Source organism: Acanthochromis polyacanthus, chromosome 8 (genome assembly GCF_021347895.1).
Source record: "Acanthochromis polyacanthus isolate Apoly-LR-REF ecotype Palm Island chromosome 8, KAUST_Apoly_ChrSc, whole genome shotgun sequence".
Classification (NCBI taxonomy): domain Eukaryota; kingdom Metazoa; phylum Chordata; class Actinopteri; family Pomacentridae; genus Acanthochromis; species Acanthochromis polyacanthus.
Window position 1 is genome coordinate 40,223,824 of NC_067120.1, and position 19,743 is coordinate 40,243,566.

The window sequence follows — 19,743 nt, forward strand, 5'->3', positions numbered from 1 at the left end:
TGGGGAAATCTGTGCTTGGACTGGATGCAGGCATCTTTCCAGCACAGCTTTTCAGTCTTTTGTTGCCCCTGTCAAAACTTTTTAAAATGGTAAATTTCTTCTCTTTCCATTACAGCTTGTTTGTAGCCTAGCCGCGCTAGACCCATGTTCTGAATTCTGAAGGCACAAGTCTAGACACAGGTCTAGGGCCGCTCGACAGGGAGGGAGGCGGGTTAAAAGGTTGTCTTTCAAATCACTCTGCAGCAATTGGGTAGGTATACAAGCAATCAGTGCAACGAATAGGCTGACGTAGTTCCGAGAGCGCCGGACTGTGGCTAAGTCCCATTAGCTTCCCAACCAGCGGAGCCAACTGGTATATTAAGGATTTGCCATATCCCGTCGGCATAAGTCCAAATACGTCTTTCTTCTCAATGAAACACTTCAGTGCCGTCCTTTGTTTATCTTTCAAGTTGAATTTTAGCTTCAAATCTTTAAGGGCTGTGGCCAAAGCCGAGTCCAAAGATAACTGTTTATTGTGCGCCGGTTGTTTCTGTCAGAATCGTCGCGCCTCTGTCATCACTTAGTTACACCCGCCTTCTGACTCTACACTTCATGGTGATTGGTCCGGCCAGTTTTAGGAGCATCCAGCCTCGAGCCTTATGGAGGGTAACTAGACCCACCCTGGCAGAGAATTAAATTCGTTGCCGTGGGTTGTCTAGCGCGGCTGGGCTATCTTTTTTGTGCTATTTTCAGTCAAACAGACCAAGTAAATCTTTGTGATTTGTTTTTATTTGCACTTTACACAGTGTCTCAACTTCAGTGGAAATATCTGTTGTAGCTTGATGGTTCACTTCATGTCATTTCAGAGGTGATGTTGCTCCGCTGTCTCAGATTTTAGGGGTTTTAGAGTTTACATATATGTTATTTGGGACCAAAAACTGAGCAAAATATTTTTTTCAGAATTTCGAGAATTTTTTACATTTTCAAACCTGAACTTTTTTCTATTTTCACCCTCAACAAAGAAACAAATGTCCAAAAAAGGTCCAAATGAGTGAATGACTCCATCAGATGCAAAATCTTTCATTACTGGCCTTTGAAAAAAGACAAATGTCAAGAATTTTCAAACAAGGTCGATGCTGAAGTCTGTAAAATCAGTAGCTGATGTGTGTATGGCAGGCAAAGGTTTCAGTTTTTTACTTTTTCAACAATCCAAAATGGTTCATTTTGTTATTTGTAGGACCACTAGATCTGGTGTGCTTAGTGGTCTATATGTTGGTATTGCAAGTTCAGAGTCACAGCTTGTTTACATTTTGTCTTCATGTTGATAATTATTAACATATGAGATGTACACTGCTCAAAAAAAATTAAAGGAACACTTTGAAAACACATATTTCAATATGGGGAAAAAACAAACTGGATCTTAGCATTGATATGGACTGGATAATGTGTTAGAAATGAAAAGATGACACATTGTTTGATGAGAATGAAAATGATCAACCCCCCCAGGAGGGTTAAATTCAAGACACCCCAAAATCAAAGTGAAAAACTGATGTGGCAGGCTGGTCCATTTTCTGAAATTCCTTGGCAGCAACTCAAAATGGTATTCAGTAGTTTGTATGGCCTCCATGTGCTTGTATGCATGACTGACGATGCCGGGACAAGCTCTGAATGAGACGATGGATGGTGTCCTGGGGTATCTCCTCCCAGAATTGGACCAGGGCATCACTGAGCTCCTGGACAGTCTGAGGAGCAACCTGATGGTGTCTGATGGAACAAAACATAATGTTCCAAAGGTGTTCTATTGGATTCAGGTCAGGTGAGCGTGGGGGCCAGCTAATGGTATCAGTTCCTTCATCCTCCAGGAACTGCATGAGTTCTCTTACCACATAAGACTGGGCATTGTCGTGCATCAGAAGGAATCCAGGACCACTGCACCAATGTAGGGTCTGACAATGGGTCAAAGGATTTCATCCTGATACCTAAAGGCAGTCAGAATGCCGTTGTCCAGCCTGTAGAGGTCTGTGCGTCCCTCCATGGATATGCCTCCCCACACCATCACTGACCCACCACCAAACCGGTCACACTGAACAATGTTACAGGCAGCATAACATTCTCCACAGCTTCTCCAGACCCTTTCATGCCTGTCACATGTGCTCAGGGTGAACCTGCTCTCATCTGTGAAAAGCACAGGGCACCAGTGGTGGACCTGCAGATTCCTGTGTTCTATGGCAAATGCCAGCCGAGCTCCACGGTGCCAGTCAGCGAGCACAGCGGGCACTAGAGGACGCTGGGCCCTCAGACCACTCTCATCTCTTTCTGATTGTTTGGTCAGAGACATTCACACCAGTGGTCTGCTGGAGGTCATTTTGTAGAGCTATTGCAGTGCTCATCCTGGTCCTCCTTGCACAAAGGAGCAGATAGCTGTCCTGCTGATGGGTTGAGGACCTTCTACGGTCCTGTCCAGCTCTCCCAGACTAACTGCCTGTCTCCTGGAATCTCCTCCATGCTCTTGAGAATGTGCTGGGAGACACAGCAAACCTTCTGGCAATGGCACGCATTGATGTTTCATCCTGGAGGAGTTGGACTGTCTGTGGAACCTCTGTAGGGTCCAGGTATCGCCTCATGCTACCAGAAGTGACTCTGACCCTAGCCAAATGCAAAACTAGTGAAAAACAGTCAGACAATATTAGGAAGGAAATAAAATGTCAGTGGCCTTCACCTGTAAACTCATTCCTGTTTTGGGGGTTGTCTCATTGTTACCCCTTTAGTGCATCTGTTAATTTTATGAACACCAAAGCAGCTGAAACTGACTAAAAACCTCCTCAGTTACTTACTTGACCAGATCAGTATTCCACATGTTTCACTGATTTGATGCAATACTTAGATTAAAAAGTGTTCCTTTAATTTTTTTGAGCAGTGTATTGACTGGTGTCTTTGCTGAATATGCTGACCCTGCAGCACGTATTCAAGTGCGCAGCTAGACAGTTAGCTAACGTTTCAAAGTCTTTAAATGACACAGGGCTTGCTTTTCTGTGCTTTACTTGAGCTTGACTTTGATCAACAGTTTTCTCCATTTGTAAAACTGAAGCAGACAAACAACAACAGAGAAAATAAAATAAATCAGTATATGAGCGCTGAAATATTCATAAACACACGTATTACACACACTGAAGCCGATTGCTAACGCCGCACTGTATGACTCGGTTTAACTACATAACAAATTATAACAGAAACTTCTAACACGGCAGCCTTATTTGATGCTTATGTGGTGAGCGGAGGGGGAGGCTTCAATGAGAAGAATTAAGGTGCTACGACTACCACCTGTCGACACCAGCCAGACAACGCCACCCAGGGACTTTCACCCAGGGAACTGTAACCAATGCTAACGAGAAGGCAACTCAAGTTCGTTCTACTAATGAGGCCGGAGACGTGATTCCAATGAAGGCAACAATATCAATTTTTATTTAACAATATCATAAATACTTTGTTAAAAAAAAAAAAAAAACAGCTTAAAAGCAACCACTCACACCAAGCTGCTAAATGATTATTTCTAGGGACTAATCAGAGCTGGGGGCTCTATGGCAGGGGCTTGGGCCGACAGGCATCACAAAGGAGCCCAGGGAAAAGAAAAAAAAATCACCCCACTCACACCTAAATGAATAAATCAACATGAAACCAAGGGATGAGCAGCGGCGTCGGCCAAGCAGACCCACATCGACCAAATAAACCCAGTAAGGCAAAGCAAACCCAGTAAGGCAAAGCAAACCCAGTAAGGCAAAGCAAACCCAGTAAGGCAAAGCAGCAGCGTTTCCTGCATCTGATCCAGCGTAGCTAGCACAGCTGCAGACAAACGGCAGCCATGCCGGTCAGTGCATCGGTCCAAAAGGAGAGAACAGGGAACAACCCGCAGCCAAAGTAACAGCCTAAAATGACAAGCGGTTATATGCATGCAACATAACCACAGCACACGATAGCAAGCAAAAGAGACCTACCGGTAACGGGCCACGAGCGGCTCACAGGTCGGACTGGACACACACACAAAACGCTGCCTGCATGCGGCTCACTTCTGACGCACCACGGTGACTATGACCACACCACACCAAAACAGCCTTAAACAAAGGGCAAACGACGCAGCAACTGTTACCATACCTATTGGCAAAATGTAAACAGGAAGAGAACGGTGAGTAACCATTGCCCAGCTTTATAGTGTGTCCTCTAACATGATTGGTTAATACAAGTCACAGGAGCAAAACATCACCCAACCCGAAGCCAGGATGCAGCACTCATTCATCCTGCTACACTTATGTGCACATTTTACTCACAGACAAATAATTTTCAAGGCAGAAGCTTGATAAAACATTAGCAGCAAAGGTTAGCTATGTCCGTTGCGGCTGTCGGCATAGACATAATAAAGAGTAGACGCCGCATCAACCGCTACTGCCTATTGGGGCTGACGAGCGGTGGGGCCGCCATCTTGGTCCGGTCACTCGCTCCACTCAGCGCTGTTTGACAGCGCATTTAATCCATCTTAACTCTGAATCTTAAACTGATTTTCACGCGTTTTTATTTTTATTTTTTGCTGCAAACGTCATACATGTAGCTATGATACAGGACAAATGGTTCGGTGTATTTTAATATTCACAGCGGGAATAATAGATAATAATAATAATAATAGGTAATAGAATATTCTGATATTAAGCTCGACTGTAGACAGGTATTTTGCAAACACTGTAAACACACACACACTAATATATGTTAGAGAAGCAGATAATGGCAGTAAAGTCAATTATTTTAATAATTTGAAGAGACAATATATGATTACGCTATATATACACATATAAACAAAATACTGACTAATGAACACATATTTTTATATAAAACAATAGACAGAATGATATAAATCATAGATGGAGTATCAACATCATTCACATATATATAATAGACAAAAGTTATATATCAGAGAAATTATATAAATCATATATAGACTATCAATATAATTCATACATATATTTTAAAAGATATGTCAGAAAATGATTATTTATATATATATATTGTTTTATATGGAAATATGTGTTCATTAGTCAGTATTTTGTTTATATATGTATATATAGCGAAATAATATATTGTCTCTTCAAATTATTAAAATAATTGACTTTACTGCCATTATCTGCTTCTCTAACATATACACACGTGGACAAAAATGATGGTACCTCTATAAAAGATTGAAAACTATTTGACCAGAGTGACATGATTAACTCAGGTGTGTCATTTAATTGACATCACAGGTGTTTCCAAACTCATAATCAGTCAGTCTGCCTATTTAAAGGGAGACAAGTAGTCACCCTGCTGTTTGGTGAAAAGGTGTGTACCACACTGAACATGGACAACAGAAAGCGAAGGAGAGAATTGTCCCAGGACATCCGAAAAAAAATTATAGACAAACATCTTAAAGGTAAAGGCTATAAGACCATCTCTAAACAGCTTGAAGTTCCTGTGACAACAGTGGCTCATATTATTCAGAAGTTCAAGACCCACGGGACAGTAGCCAACCTCCCTGGACGTGGCCGCAAGAGGAAAATTGATGACAAATTGAAGAGACGGATCGTTGGAATTGTATCCAAAGAGCCCAGAGCAACCTCCAAAGAAATTAAAGGTGAACTCCAAGGCCAAGGTACATCAGTGTCAGATCGCACCATTCGTCGTTGTTTGAGCCAAAGTGGACTTCATGGGAGACGACCAAGGAGGACACCACTGCTGAAAAAAACTCATAAAAAAGCCAGACTGGAATTTGCAAAAATGCATGTTGACAAGCCACAAAGCTTCTGGGAGAATGTCCTTTGGACAGATGAGACCAAACTGGAGCTTTTTGGTAAGGCACATCAACTCTATGTTCATAGACTCAAAAACCAAGCATACGAAGAAAAGAACACTGTCCCTACGGTGAAACATGGAGGAGGCTCAGTAATGTTTTGGGGCTGCTTTGCTGCATCTGGCACAGGGTGTCTTGAAAGTGTGCAAGGTACGATGAAATCTGAAGACTATCAAGGCATTCTGGAGAGAAATGTGCTGCCTAGTGTCAGAAAGCTTGGTCTCAGTCGCAGGTCATGGGTCTTCCAACAGGACAACGATCCAAAACACACAGCCAAAAACACCCAAGAATGGCTGAGAGAAAAGCGTTGGACTATTCTAAAGTGGCCTTCTATGAGCCCAGATCTGAATCCCATTGAACATATGTGGAAGGAGCTGAAACATGCCATTTGGAGAAGACACCCATCAAACCTGAGACAACTGGAGCTGTTTGCTCATGAGGAGTGGGCCAAAATACCTGTTGACAGCTGCAGAACGCTCATTGACAAATACAGAAATCGTTTAATTGCAGTGATTGCCTCAAAAGGTTGTGCAACAAAATATTAAGTTATGGGTACCATCATTTTTGTCCAGCCCTATTTCATTAGTTTGTTTTTTTAAATAATTATGTTAATCAACAATTCAAAAGTGATGGCTGATTTTGATTATTGAATTTTCAATAAATTTTTATTTATTGTTACTTTTGTGAGTTTCAAGTGATTTCAGTGAGAATTGTGGGTTTTTCCTTCTTTAACTGAGGGGTACCAACAATTTTGTCCACGTGTGTATTAGTGTGTGTGTGTTTACAGTGTTTGCAAAATACCTGTCTACAGTTGATCTTAATATCAGAATATTCTATTACCTATTATTATTATTATCTATTATTCCCGCTATGAATATTAAAATACACCGAACCATTTGTCCTGTATCATAGCTACATGTATGACGTTTGCAGCAAAAAATAAAAATAAAAAACGCGTGAAAATCAGTTTAATATTCAGAGTTAAAATGGATTAAATGCGCTGTCAAACAGGGCTGAGTGGAGCGGCTGACCGGACCAAGATGGCGGCCGTATTTCTCGCTGCGCAGCACCCCGAGCAGCGTCTACCCTTTATTTTGTCTATGGCTGTCGGCACTCCACCAGAGACGTAGCTAGCATGAGACACGTAGCAGCTTCAAAGATAGGTCAGAGCAGTGCGAGCGCTCAAACCGCCATCATTTCTGACACCAAACCAAAACAAAGAGCGCTCACTCTGACGCTGTTTTTTAAAAACCAACTGAAATCAATTTTCAACTTAATCACTTAACTTTAAAGACAGCACACTGAATGTGTGATAAAAATAATAATAATAATCATAACAATTATATTGAAAGACATTTTTACATGTCATTTCACCACAAGGCAAGTGAAACAGGTGATAAATGCCACACTAAAAGAAAAAAAAGAAAAAGTGCAAAGAACTCATCATTCTTCAATAGATTTACGTTTCATTATTATTTTCATTATTATTGCTATTATTGTTATTCTTCTTCTTTTATTATTATTATTATTATTATTATTATTAATTTGTTTATTTAAAAATGGGACCATGTATAATATAAAACATAAATATTGCCATTTGATTTATTGTACCAGAGTTAGCTTTTAGCTAGTTTGCATCTACAGTCCCTTAGCAGGTCACAATAAAAACATCACAACCTTAAAATGCCACAAAAAGCTGGACTATAAAATACATGACACTGTCAAAGAAAACATTATACACACTCACACACAAACACAAATTAAAAAGACATCAGTGGTTGCAGTTTTGAGTGTCCTTCAGCAGGTTTTTCAGTTTGTTTTTGAAACTGCTGACAGAAACACAGTTCTTCATGTCATCAGGGCGTTCCACTGAGTCATAGCTTTTACAGAAAAAGCTGATGACCCAAAAGTGGTGCATCAAAAAGGTGTTAAACAGTCACTGGTGGAAGATATCCTTGTGGATTTTATGGATTGTGCCGAGAAATACTGAATAGGCCAATCTATTTAAAATTTTTCAAACAAGACACATATTCAAAAATAACTTAAAATTTTCAAAGTTTTAAAGACGATGCTGATCTTTAATCCTGCAGCGGTGGTTTGCAGTGATTTGTTGTCCAGGATTTTCAAAGTCTGTTTGTAAAGAGACTCCAGTGGTTTGATGAATGCCTGCCCAGCTGGTCCCCAACATGTGATGCAATACGACATGTGGGACAGGATCGTGTCATTATTGTGAGGTTTAAAAGAGCTAATTAATTTTATGACACTGTACGTTCTAACATAAGATGTACGGCTTGTTCTGTGTGGTGAAAGCGATAGATCTGTAGAAGCTACCAAGCAGCGCCTCTGTTTTCTTGTTAGGAGCAATCACTGATGTTAGAATCTGGTGACATTGCAGCATCTGGCAGGTAAGTTGATACCAAGCTGCATCAAAATATAGTTTTACAATCCACGTTTATTTTTTCAACACTGTTTCACTCCCAGTTTTGTAGGTTTGTAGTCATATACTGTATATTAAATTCATCACCTCAGTAAAGTGTGGACAGACAGAATATGTGTTGGCTTTACACACCTTGGTTATTTGTCTTAAAACACTTCACGTTTGTTTCTGAATTCCAGATTCCATCAATCTTCACACCTGAAATGCAAACAGAGTCTGAACAAATCTTATACAGGTAATAAACATATTGAAATACTTTAAACTGTTTCAGCTGCTTTCAGTCTGTCACTCTTAGCAAAGTTTTTTTTCTGAAATACCACATTGCTGGTTCCACAGTAAGATCCTCCTAAGCTCTGTTTGATGAAGCTGCTGTGCTTTAGCAGGAAGTCAAATTGCCACCCTGTCCAGTTGGAGGGGCTTGAGTGTCTCTGCAATCCTGGGAACTATGTTGTCTGGGGCAACAACCCCTAGTCGGCTCTCCTGAGGCAAACTGGTCTTGGGGAGAGACCAGACAGCAAGAGATTCAGAAAACCTCAATGACAGTTTAAAAAAAAAAAAAAGGAGAAACCGCCACCTCGCACAGGTTAAGGAAACTGTGACCTTCTCCTGGAGCCAGGCCTGGAGGAGCAGCTCATCAGAGTGGTACGTCTGGTGGCCGAGCCTTGGGGTCACGTGGGGTTCGGTCAGGCAGGAGTGACATGGTTCCAACACCCAGTAGGCCCACCACCTGCAAGGCTGGAAATTGGGGTTGGGTGCTCTGCCCACCGGGCAGTGGGCAGAAGTAGGTGCCTGGGCATGCTACCCCCTGGTGGTGTAGACTAGTTCTGGGGATGTAGAACCTCACCTCACTGGTGGTGAAGGAACCTAAACTGGTGTGAGAGGTGGAGCAGTACGGACTAGATATAGTTGGGCTCACTTCCAGGCACAGCAAGGGTTCTGGAACCACAATCCTGGTGAGGGGTTGGATTCTCTTCTTTTCCGGTGCTGCCCAGGGCGAGAGATTCCAGGCAGGTGTGGGGATACTCACGAGCCCAGGTGGTATCCTTGAAGGGGCACCACCTGGGGTCTCCATAGTTCTCCTGGGGGCCTTGAACACTCACGTGGACAATGATGGAGAGAATTGGAGGGGGGTGATTGGGAGGAACAGCCTGTCCGATCTGAATCTGAGCAGTGTTTTGTTATTAGACTTCTGTGCTACTCATACACTGGCCATAACAAACACCATGTTCAAACATAGGGTTGCTCATAAGTGTACCTGGTACCACCTTAGGTCAAAGGTTGATTATCAACTTCGTAGTCGTATTGTCAGACCTGCGGTCATATGTGTCGGATATTTGAGTCAAGAGAGGTACAGAGCTGTCAACTGTTTACCACCTGGTGGTGACTTGGATCCGATAGTGGGGAAGACTATCGGACGGACCTTGCAAACCGAAACGTGTAGTGAGGGTGAACTGGGAACGTCCGGTGGAGGACCCTGTGTGGCAGAAGCCCATGTTTTGTGTTTCCAGAGGCAACCCAAAAACCCACTGGTGGACACCAGCAGTGAGGGCAGCCATCAGGCTGAAAAAGGAGGATTTTCAGGCCAGACTGGCTCGGAGGTCTCCTGAAGCAACTGTTAGTTTCTGATTGGCCAAAAGGGCTGCAGCTGCGGAAGATGTGGAAGCTTAAACTTGGATGTGGGAAGAGTTTGGAGAGGCTATTGGTAAGGACTTTCAGTTGGCCTTGAAGAAGTTCTGGCAAACCGTTTGATACCTCAGGAAGAGGAGGCAGGGCAGGGCTTTGCTCAGGCTGTATACAGTTGGAGGGAGAACTGCTGACCTGAAGTGGGGACATTGTTGGGTGGTGGAAAGAGCACTTTGAGGAGTTCCTGAATCTAGTAAACATGTCCTCTGCAGAGGATGGTGTGTCAAGTGTGAATGAGATTCATTCTGAGATGCTGAAGGCTCTGGACATGGTTGGACCATCTTGGCTGAGTGTCACATGGGCATTGAGTACAGTACCTAAGGAGTGACAGACCAGGGTGGTGGATCCCATCTTCAAGAAGGGTGATCGGAAAGTGTGTTCCACCTACTGGGGTATCACACTTCTCAGCCTCCCCGGAAAAGTTTTCCCAAGGGTGCAGGAAGGGAGGCTCCGACCGACTGTCAAACCTTGAACCCAGGAGGAACCATGCGGATTCCGTCCTGGTCGTGGAACGGTGGAACAACTCTTTATTTTTGTGGAGCTGCTGAGGGGGTCATAGGAGTTCAAGCTGCCAGTCCACATGTGCTTTGTGGATCTGGAGAAGGCCTACGACGGTGTCCCCCAAGGGGCTCTGTGGGGATACTGCCAGAGTATGGTGTACCGGGCTCACTGATACGAGCTGTTCAGTTTCTGTACAACCAAGATGAGAGTTGTGTCCGCTTACTCGGTACAAAGTCATACACATTTCCAGTGGGTGTTGGACTCTGTCAGGGCTGCCCCTTGTCTCCAATCCTGTTTGTGGTCTTCATGGACAGGATCTAAAGGTGCAGTCAGGGTGAGGAGAGTGTCTGGTGTGGGGAACTCAGGATCACATCTCTGCTTTTTGCAGATGATGTGGTTCTGTTGGCTTCCTCATAAAGTCACACACACTAGAGCGGTTTGCAGTCGAGTATGAAGTATTGAGGATGTAGATCAGAACCTCCAAGTCCGAGACTATGGTTTTCTACTAGAAACCGGTAGATTGCTCCCTTCTGGTTAGGAAGGATTTGTTTCCCTAAGCGAAGCATTTCAAGTATCTTGGGATCTTTTTCACGAATGATTGGAAAATGGAGCGAGAGATGGACAGGAGGATTGGTGCAGCATCAGCAATAATGTGGGCGTTGTACCGAACTGTCGTGGTGAAGAAGGAGCTGAGCCACAAGACAAAGCTCTCGATTTACCATCTATCTACCTTCTAGTTCTCACCTTTGGTCAGGAGCTCTGGGTAGTGACCCAAAGAATGAGATTGCAGGTACAAAATAAGCTTCCTCCGCAGGGTGACTGAGCTCAGCATTAGAGATAGGGTGAGAAGCTCAGACTTCCAGAGGGAGCTTAGAGTAGAGGTGCTGATCCTTCATGTCAAAAGAGGCCATTTGGATGCTTCTATGGGGACTTCCTCTGGAGGTTATCCAAGCACATCCGCCTGGGAGGAGACCCCAGGGTAGACCCAGAACCTACTGGTGTGATTATGTATCTCATCTGGCCTGGGAACGTCTTGGGTTCCCCTAGGAAGAGCTGGAAAGCGTCACCGTGAGGAAGGACATCTGGAATGACCTGCTTCATTCGCTGCTTCCGCGACTCGACCCCGAACAAGAAGAAGACAGTGGATGGATGGATGGATGGATGGATGGATGGATGGATGGATGGATGGATGGATGGATGGATGTGTATTGTAAACTATGGAATTGCTGAAGATGAAAACAAAAAATCTGTTGCAGGGTGGATGGAAGAGAGAGAATGAGCATACGGACTGGCTTTTATAGCCTTTAATACCCAGTGACATGAATCAGCAGAAGACCCTTCTGTGTCAAACGGTTGCTTGCTGTAGGTTAAGGTGCTAGGTGTTAGCAGAAGTGTCACACAGTATCAAATTAGGACCACTTGTCACAACAAAATGATGCATCCTAACCAAAATCCAGGACAAATAATCTTAACTACAGTACAACTGTCGCATCCGCTGACATATTGTGTACTGCAGTTTGCAGCAAATTTGATTTTAAAGCTATATTATCTCCAGTGGTTTCTGTTGTTTTCCTAAAGTTGTTGTCCTTTTTTTCTCTCATCTGTCAACATTAAATGGAGTTTGATTAAGATCCAGAACAGTGGTAATAAAGCGTTTTCATTTCAGGGTTCCACAGGTTTGCTGCAGTTTTTCAGCCTTTCTTTGTCCTGTAGGTTCAGGTGTACTGGCCCAGGTGTGTTCCAGTGTGCTGAGACTGGATTGGTGTTTGACATGACTCAGGAGGCGGAGCTGATGTACGGGATCGTTCAATGGGATGAGAGTCGCCTCGAACCGACTGGCAAAGAAGCTGCAGGACCGCTGTTCAACATCCAGTGTTCTGAGGATGCAGTCCGTCGGCTCCACTTCCCACACTGTGAAACAAAGGATGGTAAGCAGTGTGCTCTCTAGCTGTTATGCAGTGAATCACTAACTTAACATCTGTATTATTTGTGGCACATTGATGAATTTGCTGCATTTAGTAGAAAGCAGTAAAACAAGATTGTTATGGAGTTTATCTATAGTACCAAATGCACCCATTAGACAGATGAATGACAGGATGGGGTGGACTAGAGATCCATGGCATGTTTTGAAATTAATATCAACAAATTCATCTGAAGTGAAAATAATCAGGCAGAGATTAAGCAGTCTGAAGTTTAACATTTCTGTGCTCCTACAGCGCTGCGTATCGATGGACTGCTGTCTGTTGCCCACTTCACTGATGATGGAATCAGCATCTTGAAGCCGCTGCAGATCACTGACACTCATGTGGTCGTGAAGGTCGCTCACTTCTCTCTCTTTGGTGTCGTCTGGGATCCTGTTAAAAGGCGACTCTCACGCCGAGTAAAGGGCCAAATAGTGCTGTTCCTTCGGCCTCCAATCAGAGGTCCTCGGACACTTGATGTGTTTCTGCTGCAGAAGAATGTCCCTGTAAAAGAGGTAAAGTGATCAGATGTGTGTCTCATGCTGTGGTTGTAATCAGAACCGAACTGAGCTATCAGCCCCGTCAACCTTCTCCATCTTTACTGGCTACCAGTTGCTATCTTTCCTCTGTTCTGGTGTCCTGGTCTCTCCTAACTGGTAACCAATGACCTACTACTACTTCCACTCTCTTTCTTCTTTCCTGGTAGGATCCCGGGCTGATCAGACATATTCTGTAATTCTCATCTATAGAACTTTGGACAACATCCAAGGTTCTAAATACCTCTATACTCTATTTATAAATAAATAGAGCAGACTACTTCATCATTCACACTATGATAAATGTGTTCTTCTGTTGAAGGTTGCTGCCCAACAAGGAGATGCAGAAAACATCAAGATCTCAGCTGACTGTTTTCTCAGCTTTGGTCGGAGTTACAGTGTCCGCTGTGAACAGGAGGGCTTGAAAATACAGCCGACGGTACGTGAAATCTCACATGGTTATGAAGAAAATGATATTTGAAACTAATTCACAGAAAGGGAGGGGTGGATGAACGTTTATTTCTGCTGTCATAGTGATGTGTTTGTGTTGGTTTTCAGCGTGCACACTTTTGTTCACATTTTGGACCCAATTTCCACCCAACATTTGAGGTTTTCTTGATGACAAATCCAGATTTAGTGACTTTGATGGTTCAAGACCAAGAGGAGACAGAAGTCTGGAAACGTGATGTTCATCTGAAAGGTAAAGGCTTCACCCTTCTGCAGCTGCAGAAATGACTTCTTCTGCTACAGAGATGTTTTGTTGAAAGTCACCAGATATCACCTTTAATCCCTTCCTTTTGATATAAAAATTCTGCCAGGGTGTTTCAGTGTGTTGTTAATAGTTTGGTTTAAAAATCCTTGATTGCACTCTTTTGCAGATGTGTACACAGGCAGCCGCAGACATTACATGTGTGGTTGGTGCTATTGTACTACTTCACAGTCTGATGGAGCCAGTGTGGGTCTCTGTTCTAGATGTGGTTCTTGTTGGTTATCTGCCTGTTCTGAGCATGTGCACTGTTACAGCATTCTCATAAATTCTGGAATATCTAACGCTGGTTGCTGGAAGAAAACTGTCCATGTGGAAACATCAGAAAAACAGACTAAAAGTTTTTGCTGCAGCAAACTGAAGTAGAACAATGCTGCTGTAGAAATACTAGTTTGTCATTAAACATGTTTTTCCCCATTTTCTTCCAGATCAAAGAAGGGACACAGAGCAGACAGACCAACCACAGAGTGTCCAACCACAGATTGTCCAACCACAGAGTGACCAACCACAGAGAGTCCAACCACAGAGTGTCCAACCACAGAGTGACCAACCACAGAGTGTCCAACCACAGAGTGACCAACCACAGGACTGGCTGTTATCAGTGCGGACACGGATGATTCAGGGATTGTCAGACGTTCCTGTCAACCAACTCCTGGACAGACTCTATGACCAGAGAGTTTTCAGTGAAGAAGAGAAGGATGCCATCAGAGCACAGATTGGAGCAGATAAAGCACGGCAGCTCATCGACCGGGTTCATAGAAAAGGACCTGATGCTGTTTCACGTCTGAAAACTGCTCTTAGTGAGGTCGATCCATTCCTTTTCAACAACCTGAACCTGACGTAAAATCCAGAAAGTGTGGAGTTGAGATGGTTACCTCCTGTCAGAGCTGGCCTGTGGACACTCACATCACCTTTAAATGACAGGCTCTGCTGTTGAAAGACTTTGACTCTGAAACTGATTTAGTCTCTGTAATCCAACTAAACCTGGACTGCTTCTGACATGTTGAGCAGGTTCCACTGAGCAGGTGTGTCTGCAGGAAGTCAGTCTCTGGATTCAGCAAAGATGAAGATGAGGTGGTTCAATCTAAGATGAGACTAAGAGTTTTTGTTTCTGCCACTAGATGGAGACGGATCACTGCTGCACGAGGTTCAAGGTTCAAGGTTTCTTTATTGTACCAAATGGTAAAATTGTTGTGCAAAAAGGAACTTGACGATCCCAACAACAAGTGAAATAACAAAACACCCAACAAACATTCAGACCAGACAAATCACACAAAAAGCATAATCAGAAATACAAGAAAAGGGAAACTGCTCCAACATATCCTGATCTACCTAAAAACAATCTGTACAAGAGTGTTCACCTGGTGGACTTGCAGTTAAGCATTAAAATAGCTGAGGGTACAAAACTGCACCTATAGCGTTTTGTCCGTCCCTTAGGGACCACAAACCGGCAGCCTGAACGAAGGAGCTGGAACTCCCCATTCAGGGGATGTGAGCAGTCTTTTAGAATGGTGCTGAATTTACGCTGCAGCTGTGTGCTATACAAGGCTGGCATAGTGGGTTGAGGCTTCCCAATTAACCGACCAGCCCACTTGATAATTTGATTGAGGGAATTTTTGTCCTGTAGAGACAAATTTCCAAACCAGGTAACCAGGGCAAAAGATAATACAGACTCAATAAAAGCATGATAGAACAGGGTCAGCATAGATCTGTCAATATTAAAACGGGACAGTTTCCGCAAGTAAAATAAACGCTGATGTCTCTTCTTGCACAGCTCTTCACAATTCCTACTAAAAGTCAGTTTGGCGTCAATGACAGTCCCAAGATATTTGTAGCAGTCCATACGTTCAACAGGCTGGCCCTTAATGATTGTGGGGTCGCAGTTTGGAGCCTGTGTTCTAAAATCAATGAACATGTCCTTTGTCTTTGACATGTTCAGCACCAAGAAGGAAAGGTCACACCAACTGATGAAATCCTGCAGGACTGGACCATGGCTGGATTCATTATTCTGCAGCAAACTGACAATAACAGTGTCATCTGCAAATTTTAAAATGTGTCTATTTTCATAAACACTTTTGCACATGTTTGTGTAAAGGATAAAAAGTAAAGGGGAGAGAACACATCCCTGAGGAGAGCCAGTGGAGGAACATAGGGACTCTGATAAAATGTCATTCACTTTGACTCTCTGTGTTCTTTCTGTTAAAAAAATCTAAAATCCAACCCACCGAGTTATGGCTCAAGTGAAAGTGCTCAATGAGCCGTGTGGCTAAAATGTGAGGTTGGATGGAGTTAAAAGCAGATGAAAAATCAATGAAAGTCAGTCTTACGTGGGTTTTGTTCCCCTCTAGATGTTTGAATAAAAGGTTTAGCAGAGTAAGTGTGGCATCTTCAACACCTCTGTGGGCCCTGTAGGCAAACTGCAGAGGGTCAAGTGCACCTGCTGTCCTCTCTAAGAGCTCTGACTTGACAAGTTTTTCAAACGATTTCATTAAAAGAGAGGTGAGGGCGACCGGTCTAAAATCGTTCAAAGTTTTAGGTCTGTTGACCTTTGGAACAGGAATAATCTCTGCCTGTTTCCACAGCCTGGGCACCTTTTGCTGAGTCAGTGACATATTAAAAATGTAATAAAAGATAGGACTCAGTTGTTCTGCACACGACTTAAGTAGGGTACCACAGATTTTATCAGGACCAGGACTTTTGTTAGTTTTCAGAGAGAGGAAACACTTTTGTACCTTTGTGTGCTCCAGTGCAAAGTGTTGATCGTCCTTAAGATTGTCTCTCAAATTCCTGATTTGCTCACTGAAGTCAAATTGATCAAATCGTAAATAGAATTTATTAAGGGCACTGGCTAAGTCCCTGTTTGACTCGAAACCATCCACAGTGATGGCAGTGCTCTTCGTCTGTTTTATGCCTGCCATAGTCTTAATGCCAGACCATGCAGCGGAAAGGTTCTTCTCTGCCAGTTTACTCTCAACTTTGGATTTAAATTTTTCTTTGGCCCGTAAAATTCCATTTCTTAGTTCTCTTTTTGCTACTTGTACCTCAGAAGGTCCTCCGTGCTTAAAGGACAGCTTCTTCTGCTGTAGGAGGGCCCTGACTTCCTTGGACATCCATGGTTTACTATTGGGGTACAACTTAATTGTTTTGGTGGGAATTACCATATTCTCACAAAAAGTCACATACGAACAAATGACATCAGTGAGTTCATCAATGTCTGTGCAACAGGTTTTAAACATCTCCCAGTCGGTGCAGTCAAAGCACCCTTGGAGACGAGCAGACGATTCCTCTGACCATACTTTGACCTCTTTTGTCTGAGTTTTTCCACTGAAGGCAGGAATGAAAGCCAGAGAAACAACACAAAGATATGAGTGCAGATTCTACACCTCGTCCTGACAGGGATTCTGCTCAAATCTTTATTTTTTTCCTCTAAAATCTGTTTTCACAGCCAGGTTTTTACAGTGACACTGGTGGTGCAGTGACTGTTTTAGAACAGAAATATGCTGTATTAGGACTTCTTCAGACTGGAGGACTTTTAATTTATTGACTGACTGACATGTTGTAGTACTTCTTATTGCAGCGTAGATTGGAAAAATGAGCTCCCAGAATATGACCAAAGTAATCAGTGACATTACATGTCATCTAATGTTTAAATTGCAGCCCAGATCAGATGGAGAATAAAATCCTCTTCTCTAAATGTGAAGTGACTGTAGGCCTTTCCTTCATTCAGTGCTGATAAACTAGATGAAATATCAGCCCGATCTCACGAGGATTCGTGAAACTGTCACGTAAGTTTTAGTTTCGGTTTCGTGCGCACCAACACGATTTCGTCATGTTTTTCGTGCCGCTCACCACGAAATGCGCACCAATGTATTTTAAACGGCGGACTTTTCGTGCCACCCAGAACGTATTTCAAACGAATGTGTGTATTATATTTTTAATGTAAAACCGTGGCGAATCCAACGCTATATTTTGCATGACATCGTCCCTAACCATAACCCTAACCATAACCATAACCCGGTGGTACACTTACTTTTTTTTTTTTTTTTTCGGTGGTACACTTACCAATTTGCATAGGAATTTCAAGAATGTCCGGCGGCCGGCGGCCGCAAACGCGATCACACAAGCAGTATACGCCGATGGACAGCTTAGATCGTCATGAATCCGCTGGTATAAACCACTTTCAGCTGTGATTACCACAGCGGGTTTCGTTGTGAGCAACACGAAAAACATTTCGTGGTGAGCGGCACGAAAAACATGACGAAATCGTGTTGGTGCGCACGAAAAAGAAACAAAAAATTTACGTAACAGTTTCACGAATCCCCGTGAGACCGTGTTGGAAATATAGTATCTGTCCAGGGTCACCTTAAAATGAACCTCTGCTGTTGATGCTGTGACGTCTGTCTTCATCTCAGGTGTCTCATGTTCACTGTGAGGATCTTCTGAGTGAAGCCAACAGAAGGAAAACCTCATCTGCTCGTGAAGGAGACTGAATGGATGACATCCTCAGTGAACCACTTCCTGTTTAGCTTTCACTGTGCAGAGCAGTAATCAAAGCAAAGGGTGGCTGTTTTGAAGAATCGAAAATATAAAACATGTTTTGATTTATTACACATTTTTTTGTTACCTACATAATTCCATGTGTTCATTGATAGTTTTGATGCCTTCAGTGAGAAACTAGAATGTAGATAGTCATGAAAATAAAGAAAAACCATTAAATTTTTGCCTCAGCAAAATTATTGGCGGTGAATTTGTTTTTCATTGAATATTTTTCATGGAACTGATTGAAATGGGTGATTGACTTTAGGGGTGGGATTAAATAAGTTTTAACTTCTTCAAACATGTTGAATTTGTGTTTTCTTCTCATTCTCCTCATATGAGAACATGCATGATGGATTATTTTTGTTGGTTAGTGGACACCATGAAGCTGACATGTCTCCACAGGTGTCAGCTTCAGGGAGTAACTGAGTACTTTTACTGGAGTACTGTGCAGTGTTGAGCTGCTTGTACTTTACCATCATCTCCTGCTGCATTCTCAAAGAAGTGCTGAACCTTTTACTGCTTTGATGTTTGAGTTCATGATGAAGAACAAAACGTGATCTGGTTGTGATTCAGAAGTGTTAGTCTGAATAAAAGCAGCCGGTGTAACTAAAAGCAGTTAAAGTGAGCTCCATGAAGTGGAACACTAACGTGGTCTGAGGACAGGAAGTTGGATGGATGTTCAGTGAAGCTCAGTGAGTGTACGGCTGAATCCAAATCTCTGGACTTCACCGCACTTGTGAACTCGCGGACTTTGCGGGCGCGTTCACGGGAAATCCGGGAGTGCTGAGGGCTGTCCAAATCCACGATTCATCCAGTCCACAAGGGGCCTCAAGCGGACTTTCTGCAGACTTCCAGAGAGTCTCCTTGGGGTGCAGACTTCTGCAGACTTCACCAGTTTGATTACCCACAATTCATTGCAATACGGACGTGACGTTTAAATTTTTTGATTTTTTATTGTGTCTGGCCTATAAAAGCTGTGCAGTCTGAAGCCAAAATCATGAGCTGAGAAAAATAATGGCGGAAAATGGACGAAAGCAAGTCCTCCAATGTAAGTAATACCCAAATTTATTAATATCATAGCGTATACGATAGTTTTTCAAACAGTGTCACGGAAACGACTGAAACGGACTCCAAGTCTGTCTATTAGCTCCATTCATAATGCTGTAGACTCCTAGCCTAGCCGCGCAAGACAGCCCACGTCAACAAATTTAATTCTCTGCCAGGGTGGGTCTAGTTACCCTCCATAAGGCTCGAGGCTGGATTCTCCTAAAACTGGCCGGACCAATCACCATGAAGTGTAGAGTCAGAAGGCGGGCGTAACTAAGTGACAACAGAGGTGTGACGATTCTGACAGAAACAACCGGAAACAACTAGCCTAGCCATGCTACACAACCCACGGCAACGAACTTAATTCTCTGCCAGGGTCGACAACAAAAACGACAACAGTCGTTGAGCTCCATTAGCACCGACTC

General features: G+C 43.2%; 1 protein-coding gene and 2 long non-coding RNA genes across 24 annotated transcripts in view; 1 reads left to right on the forward strand and 2 right to left on the reverse strand.

The window, feature by feature from the left end:
• LOC110970697 (NACHT, LRR and PYD domains-containing protein 12-like) overlaps positions 1-19,743 on the forward strand; it is a 274,641-nt gene that overhangs the window by 26,543 nt on the left and 228,355 nt on the right. For 2 of the 22 annotated variants that reach the window (XM_051952557.1, XM_051952559.1), the window contains 6 exons: positions 8,465-8,520; positions 12,183-12,397; positions 12,686-12,945; positions 13,289-13,405; positions 13,525-13,666; positions 14,161-18,569. The exons of 19 other annotated variants lie outside the window; for them this stretch is intronic. In XM_051952557.1, the coding sequence (XP_051808517.1) occupies positions 8,465-8,520; positions 12,183-12,397; positions 12,686-12,945; positions 13,289-13,405; positions 13,525-13,666; positions 14,161-14,576 (1,206 nt within the window). In that variant the 3' untranslated portion in view covers positions 14,577-18,569. Of the gene's footprint in view, positions 1-8,464; positions 8,521-12,182; positions 12,398-12,685; positions 12,946-13,288; positions 13,406-13,524; positions 13,667-14,160; positions 18,570-19,743 lie in introns of those variants that run through there. One more of the 22 variants, XM_051952558.1, reaches the window with a different exon arrangement.
• Positions 1-19,743, reverse strand: part of LOC127535223 (uncharacterized) — a 133,962-nt gene that overhangs the window by 9,373 nt on the left and 104,846 nt on the right. The gene's annotated exons all lie outside the window — the stretch shown is intronic.
• Positions 17,743-19,743, reverse strand: part of LOC127535221 (uncharacterized) — an 86,758-nt gene continuing 84,757 nt past the window's right edge. Inside the window, exon 5 of the long non-coding RNA XR_007944000.1 lies at positions 17,743-18,094. This is a non-coding gene — a long non-coding RNA (uncharacterized LOC127535221). The remainder of the gene's footprint in view (positions 18,095-19,743) is intronic.